The 23,361-nt window shown below is 34.9% G+C and overlaps 1 protein-coding gene across 2 annotated transcripts in view; it reads right to left on the reverse strand.

Annotated features, from left to right (window-relative positions):
- Positions 1 to 23,361, reverse strand: part of DNAJC15 (DnaJ heat shock protein family (Hsp40) member C15) — a 63,191-nt gene that overhangs the window by 11,603 nt on the left and 28,227 nt on the right. The window contains exons 4-5 of one of the 2 annotated variants that reach the window (XM_003765859.4): positions 12,825 to 12,901; positions 5,893 to 5,963 (exon numbers count right to left, since the gene is read on the reverse strand). In XM_003765859.4, coding sequence (XP_003765907.1) covers positions 5,893 to 5,963; positions 12,825 to 12,901 — 148 coding nt within the window. The remainder of the gene's footprint in view (positions 1 to 5,892; positions 5,964 to 12,824; positions 12,902 to 23,361) is intronic. The other variant, XM_031958422.1, reaches the window with a different exon arrangement.

Below are 23,361 nucleotides of genomic sequence, written 5' to 3' on the forward strand. Positions count from 1 at the left end.
AAAACTATTCTGAGGTACCATCTCATATCCTTAAGAATGGTTAACATTTTAAAATAAAGGTGAAAATGACAAATTCTGGAAGGAATGTAGGAAAACAGATATACTAATATATACCATCAGTGCTTATGTGAATTAGTCCAAACATTCTGGAAAAGCAATTTGAACTATGCCCAAAAAGCTATTAAACCGTCCATGCCCTATGATCCAGCAATGCTGATAATTAGGTCTACACCCAGAAGGGATCATCATAAGAGGAAAGGGACTCATCTGTACAAAAATATTAGTAGAAACTCTTTTTATGGTGTCAAAGAATTAGAATTTGAGATGACCATCATCAAATGGAATAAACAACTTATGATATATGAATGTAAAGAAATATTATCATGTTGAAAGCAAATGATAAAGGCATGGTTTTAGAAAAACCATGGAAGATTTTTATGAACTGAAACAAAGTAAACAGAATAAGAACAATCTATACAATAAGAGCAATATTGTAAGAAAACCAATTTTGAAAAACCTAATAAACTCTGAACAACACAATAATCCAACAAAGGACTCATAATGAAACATGCCATTTGCTCCCAGAGAGAGAACTGATGAACTCAGTGCAACATGAAGTATATTTTTAAAATTTTTCTTTCTTTTCCTTTCTTTTTTTTTTTTTAAAGGGAAGGAGAATGGGAGTGGAAGTGGGGAGAAATGGTTAATGCAGAAAACTTGTTTTGCATGACTATACATATTTTTTTCCTTGCTTTTTCAATGGGAGAGAGGAAGGGAGAGAATTTGGAAAAAAAGAAAAATCTCAGTGCTTTAAAAAACAAAAACAAAGTGTCATGTACAAATAGGTGCTCAATAAATGAATCCTATTGCTAATGAATGGTAAACTGTCACACCATTGCCCCTTTCCTTTCGATTTAATTTAATTCAATAAACATTTATTTTATCAAATTACTAAGCTTCACTGACAGTAACATTTCAATGAATAAATATTGTTATTTTTCTGTAGAGGAAACAGCTACATATTAGGAGTAAAGATATTTATTAACAGTGCTTTTATATCAACAACAAATTATAGACAAAATGTTTTATTACTAATTAAATTTTGGATGGAAAATGATGATGTTCAGAGATGTTAGCCAGTATGAAAAAGGATAGTCAAGGTTTTAAAATTAATGACTCTTTTAAAATAACTGTGATTTATTGATAACAGAATCTAATAAATAAAAATACTGACCTAGAAATAAAAAAATAAAGCACTTTCTTCTAGACAATACTTATGACTAATATTATTGTAGATTTGTCTGTGAATGAAAAAGCATTTCTTAAGCCCAATTCTTGGGAAATAAACAGAAAAGCTAAGCCAATTTCTGCCTTCAAGAAGCTTATATTCTAATAAAGAAGACAAAAATTAAAAGGAAGGGATGACCATGGAGAGACACTTTGAAATTCATCTGGGCTTGCTAAGTGGGGCCATGGGGTAATAGATTTAAATATCTCATCCAGGAAAAAGCTAAGAATTGATATGATCATGGTTTCAGGCCTGGGGAGGAGGAAATGAGGGTAAAATAAAGAGGGTAGAGGGAAGAAAGAATCACAGGATTGTGGATGGCAAGACTGGAAAAGAGAATTGGGAGTTAGTTAATTATGGCTGTTCCTTTCCTAAAATAATGGCAGCTCCCAATCAAGGTGGGGCTCCTGTGATTCTTCAAACTTGCCTACCCCAAATCTATAAAATAGAGATAAGGACACTGAATATACATGTTTTGTTTGTTTTTAAAGTTCAAATCCAGTGTAGACAAACAATGGATTACTTAATGAGAATTTTGAGTCAGACAGGATTCATGTCTTATCTCAAGACAAATTAGAAGGATCCAAGATCCCACTACAACTTGCTTAGATTATGCAAAACAGAGACATACAACTGCTAAAGGTGTGTGCCACTGTCATGGGGTTTGCCAAGGGCAATAATCCACTGTGAGTGAAGCCCTGCAGATATTCCTGTTTATAGATTATCAAATTCCAGAATACTATAAAGGATTCTAAATATGAATTATAACCTTTCAAGAATGTTTGACTTACTTATCCAGTAGGAAAACCAAGAGGATGAAGTATGCCTATTGTGCAGAGTATGATGTGCAGAAGGATGTTTAATTCAAAGCTTGTCCATTAGTCCATATAAATGGAAAGATAGATGGAGAGTGAGTTGAACGCAGAAATTGAAAAAGAGAAGATCAAGCTGAATTGCCTTTGGAAAACTGCACAGTGCTTTTAATGGGCCCAAAGTTTCCCTCTGAAGCAAAGGCACAGCTTTTAAATAATAACAGTCTTCTGATGATGTACAACTATATATCATAGTACAAAACTGTCCCTAAATAATTAACGTTGTGAAACATCCAAACTCTAGTGGAGCGGTACATGGTGGGCATGAGGAAGATCCAACATACTGCTAACAAAGAACTTCACTTAAGATGGGGGACAGTAACAGTGAAAGATAAAGCTAACAAATGGATGCCATCTATTGGGGGAAAAATTTGGGGAACTCCAATTGGGCTGCAATCTGTGCTGAGAGGAGAACTAGCCAACTGAAGTCACAACTCTATCAAAAATAGAATTTTGATATTTGTAAACATATAAGGAACAAATATGGAAGGACAGATGCAACATCTAATTTAAAAAATATGAGAAGCAAAATGGTATTCTTCTAGAAAGAACACAGCAAGCCATATGACCATGGTTTAAGTACTGGTTTTATCATATACTAGCTCTATGACTTCAGACAAAGCATTGGTTCACTTCTTAGTTCCTCCTATGTAAGAGAAAGGTAACTAGATTAAGGGAGTCAGCTTCCAGTGACTAATTATGTGATTCTGTGATTTGATTTTATTATCCTCAAATCAAAAAAGAAGATAATATGGGGGCATTGCCTTTTTGTATGACATGAAGTCTATAGGCTTTCTAGTCAACCACTTTGATATCCATTTAGTCATTCAATTCTCTAATCCATCTCTCACCTTTTCTACAAGAATAATATGAAAGATTTTATAAAATACTTTGCTATACTCCTGGTAAACTGTTAATATCTTCCTCCAATGTCGTAATTTAATAACCTGTTTAAAAAGAAAATCAGGTTGGTGTGTCTGACAGGACCAGTTTGTGATGAAGTCACGCTGGCTATTTCCAGTGGGGTTCACCATTTCCATTTCTTCCATTCCTCTGTGGTTACCAAATAATTTAGAAACCTACCTTTTGGCATTTAAATCCATGAATCTAGGTCTCTCAAGGTAGACACTATCAGCACATTCAATCAGCAATTCAATCAGCATATGGTGTGGTATTTTTGTCAAGTTTAGCCCGTCATTAGAATTCAATTCTCTTTTTACCTTCTGACTCTAAGTGTCAGGCCTCCAATATCGGTCATACAATACATATGAGCAACTTGAACTTGCTCATTAGTGGCAGGTACAGAATTAAGGTAGGTCAATTCAGTATTAGGTATCTTCTGTAGATATCTGTCTTAGCCAAACTATAATTATCATTTATGAGACTCAAAGGCAACCAAAAAAAGTTACTGCACTAACCATAAGAGATCTTTTCCTACTTTCAGGCTCTTCTGTTATTTATTTATTCATTTATTTTCAAAATTCACCTCCATTTCATAAGTGATCAAAAGGATAGACAAATAGCAGAGTTATCATGCAAGCAATTGGATGGACAGATTCCTGATGCAATATGATCCAACCCGAAACATTATGCATCAATTTCAGAGGCAAGCCACAGAGTATAAATTCTTGTAACAATTTTTAACACACTCTGTTTATTTGGACAAAGCAAAATACACCAAAGAACAGTAAAAGAAAAAGAATACAGGAATGAACTGCCAAGTGTGATAGTATACCCCTTTAATCCCTGCTACTCTTGAGGCTGGGGGAATCACTTGGATATAGGAGTTCTGAGCTGTGATGGTATATAGCACCAATCTAGGTTTTCCTGACTCCAGGGCCTGTTCCCAAACCGCTATACCATATTTGTTGCCTTCTTTTTCTTGATAGATATATTTTTATCAAAATTGTATGCTTTCCAAGACAATCTCATCTTCAATGGTTATTACAAAGATGCAAGAATTATGTCTATTCTCTCTGCCATTTAGTGTTTTTTTTCCTATCTCTCCTTAACTTATAGTAGTTTTATTAAAAAAATTTTAAAATAGTAAGAATTTCCTCAATTCCTCTGATTCTACTTTCCCATAAAAAAAGCAAAAATGGTAAAATTGGAGGACCTACATCAAATCTTCATTCTACCACTCACAGCTGGGTAACCTTGGACTGATTAACCCTCTGTAAGATTCATTTTCTTCATCTACCAAGTGAAAATACAATACTTGGCACAATCTACTTAAGGGACTTGTGAGAATCAAATGAAAATACATGTGCAAGTTTTTGATAATTGAAAAGTTATATAAACATGGACTATTACTATTACTAAATTTTAAAATGTAATCTGAATGAAAACTCAGGAGAAGAAATATAGTGATAGTTCTTCAAAAACTAAAAAGAATGGTGGCAAATCATTAAATAGTATGGTAAGATATAGTTCATATATTACATGGACTATAAGTAGATAAATTCATGATAATTATTACTTTAATATAACTTTCCCTGTAGAAATATACTGTAGCTTAATTAAAAAACAAAGAAAAGAAAATCAAGCATTTATTTAAACTAAATTGGACCTTAAGATATACTTTTCCCCTTCTCTTTGAGTATGAAAAAAAATTCTCTAAGTGCTGTACTTAAAAACTCGATTTCCTTGCCAACAAGCACAATCAACAACCTGTCCAACATATGGAGGACCCAACTGCCTGAATTCCTGACCCCTATTACAAATCAATCAGTAAGGGTACATCTATTTGACCTGGAAGTGTTAGCATCTATTGACCTGGAAGTGGTAGTTTTCTGGAAATACTAAATGAGAAATAAGAAGAGCAGAATTTTCAGTAACTGATGGAGCTATCTAAAAACATTAAAAGAAACTTTTTTTCCCCTCAAAATTTAAGTTTGTATTATTCATACCAAAAACAAGTATACCAAACCAATGGGATGGTATTTGGTAAAAATTACTTTTATAGAAAATAATTAAGAAAGTAACAGGGCTGAAGAAAGAATGTTTCATTTTGGTGGGAGTGGGGATTGGTGGAAACCCCCTTTATTGCCCTACTCCATTAGAAAACTAAATCTGTCAACAAAAAATTTAAAAAACCCCAACTCTCCTCCCTTTTCCCCTTTGACTTCTGAAATATAGGGCAACTCTTTACCATCTGTTATTTTAAAGCAGAAACAGTAATGAACATATGGGCTTTTTCTCTCAACCAGCTGTAGTGTAGTTAAAGTTATAATAATAGCTTTTCTGTAAGATAAATTTACATTAAAAACCTGGCCAGTTAAAAACAAATGGCTCAGCTTCAGAGTCTTACAGAACAGAATTAAGAAATTCAGAATAATGCCATGACTTAGAACAGATCCCTCAGAAACTCATCCTCACATTTCAGATCAGTTTATACAATCAAACAGTTCCTAATTCAAGCTTTCTCTTCTTCACTCAAAAATGCCAGAAACTCTAAACAGGTTCAGGTTCCTATATATAAAAAACCAGTAACTAAATCCTCCAAAGCAGATAATATAAATCTACCACTTCTGTGGGTCACCGAACTCCAATATAGTCTTATTTATTTATGACAGAAGTCATAATATACGTGGAGCACAAACTGCCTTCCTAACTGTATATCATTTAGTGAATTTCATAGTAAATTATTCACAATGAACTTAAATGAACTGAAGGGAGTTCTTAGCACATTCTGATCCACATGATATTATTGAAAATAGAAATTCCATGTACCTTTATCTGGGTGATTCAAAATCATGATTCTCCTGTGAGCTGTTCTAATCTTGGCCTTGCCAGCAGATGGGCTGTAAAAATAAATTAAAGCGCTTACAATAAATAGTGTCAAATGCAGATTGTAAATTAACAACTTATATGGGTTTTGGAAAATTAAAAACCAGTGAGAATTTCACCATCTTGTGGACAAACATGAAATTACAGTTTTTTACTTCAAGCAACCAAATAAATCTTTGACCCAGTTTATATATTGTTTTCTTTCCCTGCATTTCTATCTTCTGATCTCAAGAAGCTTTTGCACAATATACAAGGCATAAGAGTCACAGTGTTTAGAGTATGTTAAGTAGTGAGAGTCCTTTTTTATAAATCAAATGATCTCTTAACAGGATTCAGGGACATATTTAAATTAATCTACCCCTACAGAATATTTATGAGAGATTCAATGAGAAAAGTTTGGCTGTTTGTCTTCACATTCTAGGGGAAATATAAGCAAGATTTAAAAATCATCAGGAAAATTTCACTTATTTGACATTATTAGGGAGTGAAATATTTCATACAATTGCTAAGTGAAGTCAACCTCTAAGTGCCAAAAATATTTTGGATAGTCTTGCTAATGCATCTTTCCTGCTTCCCTGCCTCTGTAAACGGAACATACCAAACTTGATTTAACCTTTTCTTGATGACTCAGGGGATTATGCACTAAGAACATCTGTTATTACTGTTTTAGAATATATTAATACCCTAATGGATTACTGAGGTAAGTCTAGTTACTTGCACTTACCTATAATGCTTCCTAAACTCATGTCCTCACTATTTACAGATTTGTAGTTTCATTCCTTACTTCCAGCCTGGCTGTCCCTAATTTGCTGCTATCAGTTTACCTCTTGATTTTTGATGCTTTTAATATACTATGGGCTGGAAAATCAGATTGTCAGGCTTTTTAAAACTGTATTGAAAAGTAAACAAGTTTTAAGTGACGTCTGACCTTTCTGGATAAAATACAAAGAAACCTTTAATTAATATAAAGATTTTTTTAAAAATATATTTTGGCTGTTTAAAAGTCTTTTAAAAATTAATTTCCTTTGCATAGCCACTGTGATCCAAGATATGTTGAGATTTCACAGTAATGGAATCCCAGATAAAGTATTACTAAATTAGAAACTTAAATTAGATTCTAGAGCTTAATAATTAACACATCAAATTCATGGGACTATTAGTAACCAAAAAGGGATTAGCGATTTCTTATCCTATACATCTGGGCATTTTTTTTTTCTTTTTGCTGTGCTTTTCCTAAAAAGTGCCTTAAAAATACAAGATTCGGAGCCGCTAGGTGGTGCAGTGGATACAGCACCCCCTTGAAGTCAGAAGGACCCGAGTTCAAATGTGAATCTTAGACATTTAACACTTCCAAGTTTTGTGACCCTGGGCAAGTCACTTAACCCCAAATGTCTCAGTTAAAAACCAAACAAAACAAGATGCTGTCCTGAAGGGATGGTACTTTTTTTTTCTCAAGCTCTCCCAAAACTTTGTGTCTCACAGAGGAAAGAGATTTCATATGAATCAGTACCATTGCTTTTTTTACCTCCTTGATTTCAATGGTGTTGTATATATAGTAAGAACTTAACAATTTAGTGGAGTATTATGTGCTTAATATATTTAGGAAAACTCTGCAAAAATCCTACTGCTATGGTTTAGTGAAGAGAACACTGGGTTTTGTTAGAAGCCTTGGATTTAGACTGTAGCCCTGCAAACTAACTGTGTTACCTTGGGCAAAGACAAACCTCTTCTTTAAAATACCATTTGAGGTCATCCAGGATTCTTCTGATAATCAAAAGAAATAATTTATGTAAATTGATATGTAAAATATATAATGGTGCTATATCAATTTGAACAATTAAGGATCTAAGCTCAATGTTAGTGAAAAGGATGAGCACTTTTTTTGGAAATACCAATTGAGTTTTATTTTTTCTCAATTACATGTTAAAAAAACCCACTTATTTTTAAAAATTTTGAGTTCTAAATTCTCTTTCCCCTGTCTTGAGAAAGCAAGCAATCTTATATAAATTATACATATGCAATCATTCAAGACTTTATTTCTATTTTAGCCATGTTACAAAATAAAACATGGACCAAAAAACCAAAACAAAACAAAAGAAAAATAGTTTTTAAAAGTATGCTTTGATTTAATTCAGACTCCATCAGTTCTTTCTCTGAAGGTGGACAGCATTTTTCAACATAATGAAATGGACAAAAGATTGGCCCCCTCCTCAATCCTGGGTCGGGGGGGGCCTCAGGCTTAGAGGAAAATGTTGGTTAAACTAAATTAAGGGAAGTGTTTTACAAAGTGCTTGCTCAACTATGTTCAGTCAGAACAACGTCAGATAACCCTGATCTATTCCAATAATCTATGTCAACATCTGCCATTGCATCTTGTAAGCCCCCTATTTTTCCTCTTGTAAGCAGAAAGTCGAGTCACTGTTTAACATCAAATGTAACCGCAAGGCTGAACAAGGATGCTTATAAGCCAGTCTCTACTGTTCAGGGCAGAACTCTATTGAGAGGTCCGTCCAGGCTGGTAATAAACGCTTTTTAAAATTGTGAACACCTTGGCTGTCCTGAATTTTATTGCTTGGGCTGTCTCACTAAGTCCTTCAGAACTCTCTTAGATCATTTTATTGCTGGGACTAGCTAAGTCTATCAAAGTCGATCATTATAAAATATTACTGTTATTGTGTATAATGTTTTCCTGGTTCTGCTCATTTCACTTTCCATCAGTTCATACATATAAGTCTTCCCAGGTTTTTCTGAAAGCATCCTGCTTATCATTTCTTATAGTACAATAGTATACCATCTTAATCATATACCAGAATTGTTCAGTCATTTCCCAATTAATGAATATCCCCTCAATTTCCCATTCTTTGCCACTACAAAAAGAGTTTGATAAATTGTGTGTATGTGTGTGTGTGTTGGTTAAATCAGTTCACAATTCCAGCAACAAGAGTACATTTCTTTCAACTAATATAAATCTATCAAGGCTAGAAACTACATTGTAAAAGTCTCTAAGTTGAATGTAGGATCACTTGAAGTCAGAAGCTTTGACCTTGACTTGACTATGATATGTGCTATGACCAGTTACTATCCCTGGGTCTCTGCTTCCTCATCTGTGAAATGAGACTGTACTATATGACCTGAAGTCCTTTCCATCTCTAGATCCATGTTCTTATGACCTTTTCAGCTCTAATCCCATGACCCTATGAAATGCAGAGGGAATACTAAGTCCTAGTCTGGCTCTGATGCTTCCTACATGATATTTAATCAATCAATGAATATTAAATACATATTATGTGCCACAACTTATGCTAAGCACTTTGCTAAGTACTGAGGTACAAAGAGAAAATGTGAGACAATCTCCGTATTGAATGAGTTCATACTCCAATGGGGCACATAACAGATCAATGAATCAATCAACATTTATTAAGCATGCATCATGCACCAGACATTGTGCAAAATTCTAAAAATTCAAAAAGATGTAAAAGACAGTTCTTATCTCAGGGACTTTATAAACTAATGGAGAGAGAATCTGCAAACAGATACATACAAAACATAGATATACCATATATATGCTATATACAGGATAAATGAGAAATAATTAACTGAGCAGAAGCACTAGAATTAAGAGAGGTTGGAAAAAGTTTGCTGGAGAAGATGGGATTTTAGTTAAAATTAAAGGAAGCCAAGAAATTCAGGAAATAGAGATGAAGTAGGAGCGCATTAGAGGCATAGGGAAATGCCTAAAGCCAAGAAATAGAGTGAGTGTCTTTTTTCCATTGTGTTATTACAATACTAGCAGGAAGAAATAAAGTACAATAAGACTAGAAAGTTAAGACAAAGCTAGATTTTTAAAGGCTTTGAAAGCCATACAGAGGGCTCTGTATTTGATCCTGAAAGGGAAGGAAATCACACTGGATTTTTCTAAGTAGTTGGTGGCATAATTGACCCTGCATTTTAGCAAACTGATTTAAATTTATTGCTGAATGAAAAATGGACTGGAGTAAAGAAAGACCTGGGGCAGACAGATATATCAGCAGTTATTACAACATCCAGATGTGAGGAGATAAGATAAGTGTGCACTAGAGTGGAGCATGTCAGAGAAGAGAAGAGCATATTTGAGGATGTTGCAAAGGTGAAAGCAACAGGTCTTGGCAACAACTTGGATAGAGAAGATCCGAGAGACAGTAAGGTGTCCAAGGTGATTTCTAGGATATGAGTCTGAGAAACTAGGAGGATCTTGTAATAGGGTTAGGACCAGCCTTAAACCTAAATCACGCTGGCTCTCACTGACTGGCCAACAACAGGCCCTGGGCAGGCCCCAATTGGTTCTTTTTTGGGTCCTGATCAGCTCAGAGCAAATGTAAATAGCAATTGTTTCTGTTCTGGCCAGAAACCCCAAGGACTTCTCCTCCCAGACTAACTTTCTTTTTTTTGACTAAGCAAAAGAAATCATTCCCTTGCCTCTTTTCTTAGCAATGGGCCCTTGCTCTAGTCAAACTGAGACCTGATAAAGACCATATCTTAAAAAGGCCCAGGTCTCCCACTGCACCCAGGTCACCTCCACTCTCCTGATCTGCATCTGGCCATTGGATCTGCATAACTCCATAGGAGAGAATGAGGCTCCGTGACCTTGCCCAGTCCTGCCTCACTCAACTCCAACTCACTTGCATGACAAGGCATCATGGGCCCTCCTTGGGACTGAAGAACAAATGGGGGCTCAGGACCCAGGCCTAAGAGACTGCAGGGTTAGAGGGCATGACCTGGAGGAGGATCCAGCCAAATCAACAGGGAAGAAGTAGCAAATAGGGAAGAGAACCAAGAGGGAGTAGAGACCCCAAAGTTGGGAGAAAAAGAGAATATCAAGATGGGATGATCAACAGTATTAAATGCTACAAAAAAATTAAACAGAATAAGGATGGAGAAAAGGTCATTGGATTGTTGCTGCTTAAGCTCTGCTCCTCCATTTCTTTACCTCTAAATAAAAAAATTTAACTACTACAGGAAAGCATGTCTAAGGCACAGATCAAATTTGTTTTGGCAAAAAAGAGCCCTAAAAAGGGAGTTATGGAGATACTTACATGAACTGAAACTAAGTGAAGTGAGCAGAACCAAGAGAACATTGTACAAAGCAACAAGACTTTTTGTGATGATCAATTCTGATGGACATGGCTCTTTTCAACACTACAGTGATTCGAAGCACTTCCAACGGACTTGGGATAGAGAGAGCCATCTGCATCCAGAGAGAAAATTATGGAGACTGAATATGGATTAAAGCATACTATTTACACCTTTTTTTTTTTTTTTTTTTTTGCTTTTTTTTTCTTTCTCATTTTTTTTTCCTTTTGGATCTGGTTTTTCTTGTGCAGCATAATAATCGTGGAAATATGCATAAAAGAATTGCACATCTAACATACATTGGATTGTTTGCTGTGCACAGAATTTTTGCAAGCATAACGGTTGAAAACTATCTTTACATGTACTTTGAAAATAAAAAGCTATTATAAAAGTAGGGGCTAGATGAAAATTTTATGTTCAAGGAAACACAGAAGAGAAGAAACAAGAAATGGGGGAGGAATGATATAAAAAGAACGACAACAAAAAACCAATCAACAAAAACAAAAACCAAACAACTAAAAACATAACAAATAAGATGTATAAGAAGCCTTGCAAGTATAGATTGTTATCAGATGAACAATATGAAGTTTGGGGTTAGGTTTTTTTTTTTTTTCTGCTAGAGCAGCATCCTTAAATGTGGATCCATGAAATTGTTTTTCAAATATTTTGATATATATTTCGATATAATTGTTTTCCTTTATGATTCTATGTGTTTTATTTTATGAATTTAAGAACATGATTCTGAAAAATCCAAAGATTTCACCAAATTGCCAAAGGGATTCCTGACATAAAAATGGAGAAGAACCCTTGGGCTAGAGAGAGTCAACAAAGTTAAGATATGTTAAGAACAAGATTTAATCCTGGAGAAAGATCAAAGTCTAGCTGAAATTTTAAATCCAAAAACAACCAGGGACAACTTTTATTTTAAGACTTCATAAAATTGGCCCATTATCTCCACTGAACCCCCTATTTAAAAAACCACACTCAATTTGTGAATTTCCCATGGCTGCAGTGAGCCAGAATATCCACAGGGCAATCATTGACTCTTTGTCCTCTTTTAATCCAATCAGGAGTCCAGTTATTGATTTGACCTCAGCAGCAGCTCTAGTGTTGATACCATTCTCTCCATCCACATATACTATTCCAGGCTATTTCATTTTGCCTAGACTACTGAAAAAGCTTCATAATTGGTCTTCCTGCTTCCAGTCTCACTCCTCTCCAATCCATTTTCAATAAAGCTGGAAAAAATAATCTTTCTAAGGCATATGTGTGAATTGTGTCATTTTCTTGGACAGAAGTACCCTCCCATAATGTAAAAACCACTATGAAATTCCTTGTTTTCTCTCTTTTATAAATAACAATTAAGAACTGAGATGAAATAGATGCAAAGAAAATATGCTACATATTAAAGGAGGCTAGGAATTCTTTTAGCAAGATTCTACAATGCAAACTGTAGTATATCATATCTCAAAGTCTAATAGTGAACTCAGTAAGCATTCAAAGTATCAGAGTAAGTGAAATTTTGCCTATTTCTGAAGGTTTATTTCAACAGCTGCAGATTTTTGTCCTTAAGGCATGAAGCCAGATTTTATGATTGTTTATATTTTCTGCTGTAAGTAGACGCCCGGATTTGATATTTCAAAATATAAACATTCAAAACATCTTTCATCCCTCCAATTTTGAAATATAAGATACATTTTCTCCTTCTGTTTTCAAAGGGCAAGCTTGGTCACAGAAGAAAAACAATACTTATGCAATACACCTACCTTATGCCTAAAATAAGACTAGCTTCTCGCCTACTCATTTTCTGCTCAAATCCTCCTTTATAGTAGGATGAAAGGCTCTGTATAGGAAAGAGAGAGCAGGAAATAATTAGTTCCATGCATGAGGTGGCATGACCTCAATCCCATCAGATAGCTATAGGAAAAATAATGCATTTTTTCTAGAATTCAACTTCAGATTGTGAAATAGCCATAAAACAATGCTCATTTTAAAGCAACTATGTCAAGGTGAAAACTGTAGCACTAAAAGGACCAGAATTTAAGAACACTTCAAAGAACTAAGCTGTATCAACTGACACAGTGCATTTTTTTTTATTCAGATGTCAAAAGGAAATAAAGAATAGTATGAAAAATTTTATTTCTAAATAATATATCTGCTTTTAAATTATTTGCATTTAAAATGGATCTGCACAGATAAGAGTTAGAAATATTTAGTATCAAATATACTCCTTTGTAACCATTATAAGAATTGTTTTTACATACTTTTCCATTGTGCATTTGCCAGAAACAGGTTTTGTTTCCTTTTTGCAGAGCTGTTATACTTCGTAGGGTTACAACTGGGGCACTGTAGCTGAAGAAAGATTCATGCTCTAACTTTTTATTTACCACTTGACTGATCTCCTGTTTGGCCCTCTCAGATGGCATACAGCTTTCACTAAGCAACACCTTGATATTTTCTTGTCTAACAGGAGAGTATTTGACTTTTGCTTTGGGTCGTTCTCTGAAAGACTCTGAACGTATGGATGGAGGGTGCTCAGGACAGTTACAAACTTGGATCTCTGGCAAACACTGGCACCCAGTCAGGGTCACTCTAGGCTTCTCTGTAGATTTCAAAACCAGAGTTTCATGCAGCGGCCTACGTGACTCCATTACTTCTGAGTTCTCTATGGTTCTGAAAAGTAGTCCCAACTATGTTTCACTTTTGCTTTACACAGCTCAAGGGAATGTACATCGAGGGATATAAAGTAATTGCACAGCTACACATTTTTAAAATAGTAATTTCACATCCTTCAACATCACTGTTATCATTGCTTCTTAGTATTGTCTTTTTCCAAGTGAAAGAATCTACTGAACAAGTATTTGTTTTTGGTGTCTATTGCCAATCAAAATTTCAGGCCAAATCTGTCTGATTTGTTTGACATTAATTGAATAAATTTACAGTGTGTCTTGCAAGGTAGCAATTGCTCATCAGCTGTTATATATACATCAGGAATGAATGTATTCTGACAATTTTCAATAAAAGAATCCCAAGATAGGAATGCTACACAAAACTTGTCCTGAAACAGATTTCACTCCCTTTCATATTTCAGGTCAAAGCGAAGATATCGCATTATATCTAAGAATCAATTATATGGCTTAGTTTTATTGAGTAAAGGACAGTGTTTCAGGAGCTATTCCACATACTTTTTTATACTTACATTTCTTCCACCATGGAAGCAAAGAATTGGAAAATGAGTATATGCCCATCAATTGGGGAATGGCTGAAGTGGTTGTGGTATATGAAGATAATGGAATATAACTGTTCCATAAAAAAATCACGAATAAGCTGATTTTAGAAAGGTCTAGAAAGATTTACATGAACTGACATTAAGCATTAGAACCAGGAATACATTGTATGTAATAACAGCAAGAATGTGTGATGATCAACTATGAAAGATTTGATTCTTCTCAGTGGTTCAGTGATTCAATATAATCTCAATAGATTTTGGACAGGAAATGTCATCTGCATCCAGAAAAAAGAACTAAGGAAACAATGCAACAATCAACAAATGCTATGTACACTTCTTTTTTCTGTTTTTTTTTTTTTTTAATCTCTCCCACGGTTTTCCCCTTTTGCTCTGATTTTTCTCTCCCAATGTGATTCATAAAGCAAGGTATAATAAAAATAAATTTACTAGAAAAAAAAATTCTTCCACCAATAATGCCATGAAAAACAAAAAACAATGAATTTTTCTAATTCTAATGTAAATGGCTATTTATTGCCTGTTACTCACTGGTCATAAGCATTTGTGCATTTGTAATTGCATTGATTTCTGAAGCACTGATTCACTAAATAAAATTAGAACTAAAGAAAGGAGATTTGTCTTGATGACATAGGTTATAGAATATTCAATAGGACCAGATGAATATATAATAATATAAAGCTGTTTCAATAGACCTCCCACTGCATGAGAAACAGATCAACCATCTTTACCTTTCGGTTATTGTGGCTTTTCATTTCTTTTATCATGAATTTGGGTCTGACACATACTGTGTTGTTTATTACCTTTTAGATTATCAGCTATAAAAGGAACTTCAATGATCTACTAAGGATCACTGAAATCAGATGAATATTCTTCTTCATGCATGACAATTTTAGACACATCATCAAATTTCCTATATGTAAATTTGTCACGAATTTGGATGGGTCATTTCATATTAGTTCTAAAAGCTGTTGATAAGAAAGTCTTTTAGATATTTTATCAGCAAGCATGCAAGCAAAGCTATATTATTATGATAATCTAACTATAAATTCTGAAAAAACTATAAAATTGGGAAATAAACAATAATTTAGTCAAATAGTAGAAACTACATATAAGGATAAAATTTAATAACTGTATTATTCATAAGGTTTTATAAACATTTGACGAATTCTACTAGTACTCCAGGGGGAAATGATTAATATAAGCAAAGAAATAACCCAATAGAAATTAATGTTGAAGAATTTATTTTCATTTGCAACAGAAATATCAAGTACTTAAATATTTGAAGCATTTAGTCCTTATTGGTAGAACCACATTCTATTTCTTTTATTATGTGAATGCTAAAAAACATAGATATGAATGTTGTTTCTGGTTTAAATAATCCTGAAAAAAATCATTCACCTGATACATGATCTTTTTAACTATGAAGCTTAGGTCCCCTGACCCATAAGGTCACCTCTGTAGAGGAGGAAAGAACCTCAGAGGTTATTCCTTGCAATGTACTCATTCTATAAATGAACAAACTAAAATTCAAGGAAACTTGACTTGCCCACAGACACACAGATAGCAGGAAGTGCTGGGGGGTTGAGGGGAAGTCTTGAAGTCAGTCTCTAACTTCAGCATCAGCACTATTTCCAATGTATCAAATTTGTCAAACACGGATTAATAGAGAAAAGGGAAGAACTGGCAAAATATGGTAAAGACAGGCTGGGGAAATGTAGGTCAAAAGGAATCAAATGAAGGATTAAGATGTAACTGGCAAGAAAGATCTGTTTTTGTGGTGAATCAATAATGACAGCTGTTGAGAAATATCTACTGATGGGAAACAAGACAGACAGGTAAGGATTTGGGGACAGGAAGATCCAGGGGAACAGCTGCTCAGTGATTAGGAATGATGTTGAGGGGTCAATAAATTGGAAAGAAAAGGAAAGAAAGGAATTCTCCTTATAATAAAGATATTATTTTGGGACACATAGCTACATTAACCTCAAAATATTATTATCAGTATTTTTCCATTAATAGATCTCCTTCCTTGCTTCTCTAATTCGTGCATGATATGACCTTTTAGATCTACAGTTTGAATACATTTTGAGCTCACTGTGAAATAACATGCTTAAAGTACTTCATATATGTTCAAGCACAACATAAATGCTAGCTATTCTTATTGTTCTTGTTGTGGTTCTTCTTGGGTGTAAGATGTTGACCCAAACCCAATTTTTACCTAACTGCTTTCCACTTTTAGTACAGTCTTTGGGTTTAGCGAACACTAAGCTACTCTTCATTTGCTTCCATATATCAGTTACTTAATCTGTTCCACAATTGACTTTTTCATTTTTTAACCAGTACCAGTTAGCACTGATGATTACTGATTTATAATTTCAGATTTCACATTGTTCCCATTTTTATCATATTCCTTGAGAGAATTATATACACAATATATGTAAATATACATATATATATATGCATATGTGTATATGCATACATGTGTGTATGTGTATAAAGATATAGAGATTACTAGATTAGTGCTAGTCACACTGCTTAGCTGAAGGGAGGGGTGACAGTGTTCTGTAGTAACTGGGTTCACATCAACCTAACCACACTATTATGGTTAGGAATCAGAAAGGGTCCAACTCTCTACCATGGATAAAAATACATACATGGCAAGGAATTAACAATAAGCTCCTGTTTGCTAGTATTAAGTCAGACAGGGTGAAGTCACGTTGTTAAGTCCCAGTCTGTCTGCATGGCCGGATCAAATTTCATGTCCCACCTCCACCAAAATGATCTGTCCAGAGCCTTCTCTTTTCTCTAGGCAGTCTCATTAGCTTTACATGATTCCATTATCATCTTTCTGTAGACGATTTCCAGCACTATATATGCAGCCCTATTCTTTCTCTCCTGGGTTCTAAATAAATGTGTGCCAAGTTCCTTAAACTCAACAAAGGCAGAATACAGCTTTGTAGCTTTCCCCTCAAACTCACCCCTCTTCTCAAGTTCCACCACCATCATCCTTCCAACCTTCCAGACTCACAAGCTCATAATTATTGTCAGCTCTTTGACAATAAGCAATCATGTGCCAAATCTTGTCATGTCTGTCTCCATCCCCTTTCACATACTTCCCCTTACCTCCTCTCACAAGGCTAGTTCTAGTAAAGAACTTTATTACCTCTTGCCTAAATTATTACCACTACAGACTTGTCCCATCCTTCCTCTTCTCAATTTATTCTCCACATTAGAAGTTCTCAAGCTTGTTGGTCTTAGGATCCCACACTCTTAAAAATTGTTGAGACATTCCCAAAGAGTTTTTTTTTTTTAAATGTGGGTTACCAATCTTTTTTATATTAGAAATTAAAATATCTTTGTATTACTGTGAAAAGTTTTAATCCTGTGAACCCCCATAAAAGGTTCCTTGAGGCTCACAGACTACATTTTGAGAGCCATTGCTCTAGAATAGAGCCTGGCACATAGTAGGAATTAATGTGTTCACTAAATGAATAAATGTAAAATTAATATTTATATGCATTTACTACATACCCTGCACAGTACTAGACTGTGCTATTATTGTTCCCATTTTGCAGATGAAGAAATTAATGCAAACAGAAGTGAAGAAGTGAATTACCCACAATCAGAACTAGTAAGTATCTGAAGCCAGATTTGAACTCAGCTTTTCTTGACTCTAGGCGCAGGGTCCCCTTGCTGTCCATATGGAGCTGCCAAAGTGACACCCTAAAGCATTGCCCTGATTACATCACTTCCCTACTGAATAACAAACTCTTCAAAGAACATTTATTTAGTTTGTGTCAGGGGGCTGACATGATCAAACCTGTATTTTGTTAGGTATGTAGGGAATGGACTGGAATGAAGAGACCCTTGAGGCAAGATGCTTTATAATACCAACAATTTCTGTTTTTCATCTATGTTACAACTATGCTTAACATTGGAATATAGGAAAACAAACTGTTTTAAGACTAATGGTCAGAAAGAGATGTCAAATGTGTACTTCTTTCTCACATTTTGGAAAATGTTTCTTTTCCTAGATTCTTCACCTCAGGAAGCTGTGAAACTTTTCATTTTCAAAGAATGTCAGTGTTTTGTCAGATGTGTGGCTTTTCATTACTTGTGCTATAGTCACAAACCCCAATGATAATGAAAGCTAGTAATTTGTCAATGCAGTTATCAATGTTGTTGTTATTATTTTTATTAAAAGGAGAATAAAAGGGAAAACAACACCTCCTTATGCACACATCACTCATCCAGCAATGGCCCACTCAAAGAAATATGACCAGAAATGGATCTAAAGTGTAAAACATTTGTCTGTTTATAGAAAAAATTAGTTTGCTATAACATAATTAATATAATTTCTCTAAAAAAAATCACTCTGAGGTTATAAAACATATTTTAGAGATGCCAATAAGAGAGAAGATGAGTGTGCTTACATTCCTCAGTTATACTGTTGCAAGCAGCTTCTCAGAGAAAAAAGAAGTCATTCTAAAGATAGGTAGGTAACCACTAATATGGTTTGCAAATATGTTTATACTATATAACATATAATTTTAAATAGTGTGAAAACTTATTTGTACCATTTAATAGCATTTTAATGTCACACTGCTTAGACAATGACTAAAGCCCAAAAGAATACAAGATAACAATTTCATACTTTAAGAAAGTAAATAGGAGACATACTTTTAACTTTTAATTATACTGGAACTATGAATAGACAGCATAGGATAATTGGACATATTTAGGAAAATCTGAAGATAAACTGGAATCATATTTCCTGACAGTATTGAATCAAGGGAAATGTGAAGATATGCAGAATGAAACCATGAGAATCATTCTTTAACAGTGAGAAGAATAATCAGCTAATCTAATTTTTCTATTATTCTGGTTCTCAAGAACAGAGTATCATTGAATGGCCAACTGCTTGGTGTTGCTGTCCCTCTGGAACTTTTTGGGTACTATGAGACTTTGGGATTATTAAAAAGCAATGCCTCATTATCAAGTCCTGAATAATTGTTTACTTTGTTTCCAACTAGGGCTTCCACATTCTACATCTTAGCAGAATAATGAGAAAATCAAAGTAATATAAAGCAGAGGTCTCAAACTCTTACAATACTCCCCAGTGCTGCCCAAATCAAATTAAAATATAAGTGGGAAATAAAAAATACAAAAGGATACAGATAATGCCTGTCTAAGTCAATAGGAAGCCACAGAGATCCTTTTGCAGGGTTTAGGGTTGTCCTTTCCCTTGGAGATTGAAACCACTGTCCTAGAAAGAATTCTAATTTCCCACATGGCCCATTCCATAATGGCCATAATCATATTAAAGATATGTAAAGATCTGGGATCGTTTTTATACCTAAAACTATTGTTAAATGATGACCATCAAATTTGTTAAATGAAGATTTAAAAAAAAAAACAAGAGACAAAATCCTTAAATAGTTAATCCAGTCTGAAGTTCAATGTTTCTAGGTGACTGACTACAAGACTACAGTCACAAGAATGAGTTTTTTAGACAACAGGTGTCATATTCTTTTGGTTTGGTTTTTTGGGGGTCTCTGGAGGTTTTTGAGCAGCCTTCTTTTCAGTTCAATAATCACCACAAGAGTAGCCAGGTGTTAAAGTCCAAATCCTTTATTGTCTCCTTGCCTGGGGCTGGGCAGCTTTCTTAGAGGCCTTCCGGAGTCTTGGTTTCTGTGGAGAAAATACAGGAGGAGAGCCTGCCACCAGGAGCCTGACCAAAGATCAAATGAATCTCTCTCCTTGGTTCTGAGAGCTTGAGCTCCTGCCCCAAGTCCTTTGTCTTCTCTGCCTCTCTGTATGAACCTGGCTGAGGCTCCCAGCTAATATGCTCTACCCTGAGTATAAACCAATCATTATATCACTAGGAAACCATTATTTGTTGTAAGATTAAATCAGTCATACTGAACTTAGAGAACTATTAAACATCATGCTAAACTAGATAACCTCTCATCAATTCCAATTAGTTAGTACCTTGTTTCAAGTTCAGACTTCTGGCCCATAACAAAGAGGTGTCATAAAAGATGGCGTCTGGGGTGAGAAAGCCCCTGAAGCGTTAATCACTTTATCTCTGTATGACTCTCGGCAAGTCACTTAACCAATCTGTGTCACAGTTTCTTCATGGCATCACTTATTACTGTGCCTGGTACAGAGGAGGCAATAGATAAAATAATGTTGTTCCCTTTTCTTTTCCCTGGCCCATTTTTTTCTATTTAAAAGAACCAAGGTGGTTCTGGTAACTAGTCTGCTGCACATATACTGATTAAAAAAAGCAACAAAAACAAAATACAAGTCCAAAATACTCTTTTGTAGTTACTGTTCTAAATGTAGTCAAATGAAAACAAATATAAAATCAGAAAAACATCTTCTCAAGTACAAGATGGCAAAGGACTAGGTGTTTACAATGCAACAGCATAACATTTGGGAGTTACACTGCAAATTAATTTTAACTCACTTCCATTAAAATCTTAATTGGATAAATTCATGGTGTGAAGGTGCCTATGGGTTCCCTGAACCAAACCAAAGGAGCAAAAAGCTGATGAGGTCCTACATCAAGCTGAGAAGGTGAGTATGGGCCCCATTATGCCTGTCATGCTTCAATAAGGACAGGCCAAAATAAGTTCAGGAAGCTCATCATCGGTTTAGCCACAAAGTAATGAATTTTCCAGTATCTTAAGTAATTCTTAAAGATGAGGTGTTAAATTGTAGGGTTCAAATCTTGCCAATTTCTCCAATAGGACTGAATCTATGATCCTATGATACTAGACTGTGTGTATAGATGGGGACTATTACCATAGCAACATCAAGAAACTCTAGAAATGGAAAACAAAATAATTATGACTGTGGTATTCTGTTAAGAAATTCTAAGGAAACTGTTTATAATGCTACCAAGAAAGCTAAAAGGGGACTTAATTACGGTTTTAATTGTATATGTGAAGAAATAGGAGTGGTGACTATTGTTTCCAGAAAAGGAAGAAAAAGGAAAGAAAATGAGATTAATTTGTTGTTTAATAGGGAGGTTAGAATTAATCAGAAGGAAACTGATTCAAATCCCATACTGGACACTTAGTAGTTGTGTGACCCTGAATAAGTCCTTTAATTATTTATGCCGGTTTTCATTTCCTGTAATATTAAAAGCAAAAAAAATTTAAAAAAATAAAAAATGTTCAGGTATTATTATCCTCATTTCAGAGATAAGAAGATTGAGGTTCAGAAAAAGTTGTTTCTTGGCCAAGGACACATAACTCATAAGTGGCAGAGATGGAACTTAAATCCATGTCTACTGACTCATTCAATACAATTTTACTTAATCAGATAGCAGCATGATCTGTGGAAACTCTACTCATTAAAGAAGGTTAGAAATGGATTAACAAAGTTACAGAATCACCTTGTAAAGAAATAGTTAAATATTAGGTAAATAAATGAGATATAAATGAAGAAAAAAATTAAGTTTTAAATGATACTCTAAGCATCTGCCATTATAAAAGTGAGGATCACATAATTAACAGGATAACACAGTAGTTTCCTCACATCTCTCCAATCCCAAAATCTCAACAAAAAAATGAAGTAGTAAAAAACTAGAAAAAGTAAATGTCTTTTGACTGTGCAATGGCTAAACAAATTGTGGCACATGAATGACATGTATATTATTACTGTACTATGAGAAACAAATACAACGAATTCAGGAAAACTTAAGTGAACTGATGTGATATGAAGTAAGCAAAATGTAAAAACAACATATATGATGATTGTAAAAAATAAATAAATTAAAAGAAAAACACTCAATAATGACAAATGACCACTTCTTGATCTCTAAGCTGAAGTTAAATACACCTCTCTTCTTTCATTTAACAAGCCTAGGATTAAGTTGTGTATTACTGAATATAGTCTCATCTGCTTATCAAGTCTAACATGGGGTGGGGATGGTTCATAACCTGGTATTGATGAGGTCCAGAATTGGTGGGTGGGGTGGGCAGAGAGAAACTGCAAAATTGATAAAAATTATTCTCTGGGGCAGGCAGGAAGGATCTGATAATGAAGATCAGTTTACTTCAGTAGTCCCACCTACTGGAGGTAATCCAGTCAGAAATCTTAGTTATGTTAAGTCCCTGAGGCAAAATTCTCCCTATCAGACAACTTATAGCCCATGCCATAGTTACTGCCCTCCTTTGGGTCAGTCCACCCCAGCACTCTGCCCTGTGGTGTCTTTCCCTTTCCCTTTTCCCCATGTCATGTAGCATCTCCCTTAACTCCACTATGCTTCTCATCCCTACTTCTCCTCTGTACAGCTAACTAACTCTTTTAGGATGCTAAGTCCCTTTCAGTGTTTAACCTGCCAGCTAAAGGCATGTTCCAACCTCATGGGGTGTTCCTTTTCTACTGGGTAACTATGAGTTCCACTGAGAAGCTTGTCTTTCATATTTCCCACTGTTTTTCATATTTACTATCCAGTGTCTGCTGTGTTCCTCCATTTTGTCTATAATCTATCCCTCTAAATAAATCTATCTTTTGCCAAAGAGAATGGCCATTGTGAATTCTTCACGTGACCAAATCTCAATTCTGGGTGCCTGCCATCATTTGGTGTCAAACCCCACATCCTAAATCATCACATCATCATCATCCTAGTGTTTTTACTTACTACACATAACCAACCAGTATCTATCCCTTCAATAACTCTTACAAAGGCTCCTTTCTTTCTACTCACAGAGCCACTATTCAAGTTCAGTCCCTCATCATCCCAAATGAAACAGAATCAAATTTGGTCTCCCCAACTTAAGCCTCTCCCCAATCCAAATTAGCTTCCACATAAAGTGATTTTTCAGAAAGCAATGCCTCTAGGATCAAAGAAACCTTTCTCTCTGTCATTTAATTTTCTCCACCACCTGGGTCCTCCTTAACTTTCCAATCTTCTTATTCTCTATTCCCCATAGTACAGCTATTCTGGTCTATTTGCTGTTCCACAGAAATGACTCTCCATCTCTGTGTCTTAGAATTGTCTCTTCCCTCATCAATGACCATCAGAATCCCTGGTTTCTTTG

This window comes from Sarcophilus harrisii, chromosome 3 (genome assembly GCF_902635505.1).
Source record: "Sarcophilus harrisii chromosome 3, mSarHar1.11, whole genome shotgun sequence".
Lineage (NCBI taxonomy): Eukaryota > Metazoa > Chordata > Mammalia > Dasyuromorphia > Dasyuridae > Sarcophilus > Sarcophilus harrisii.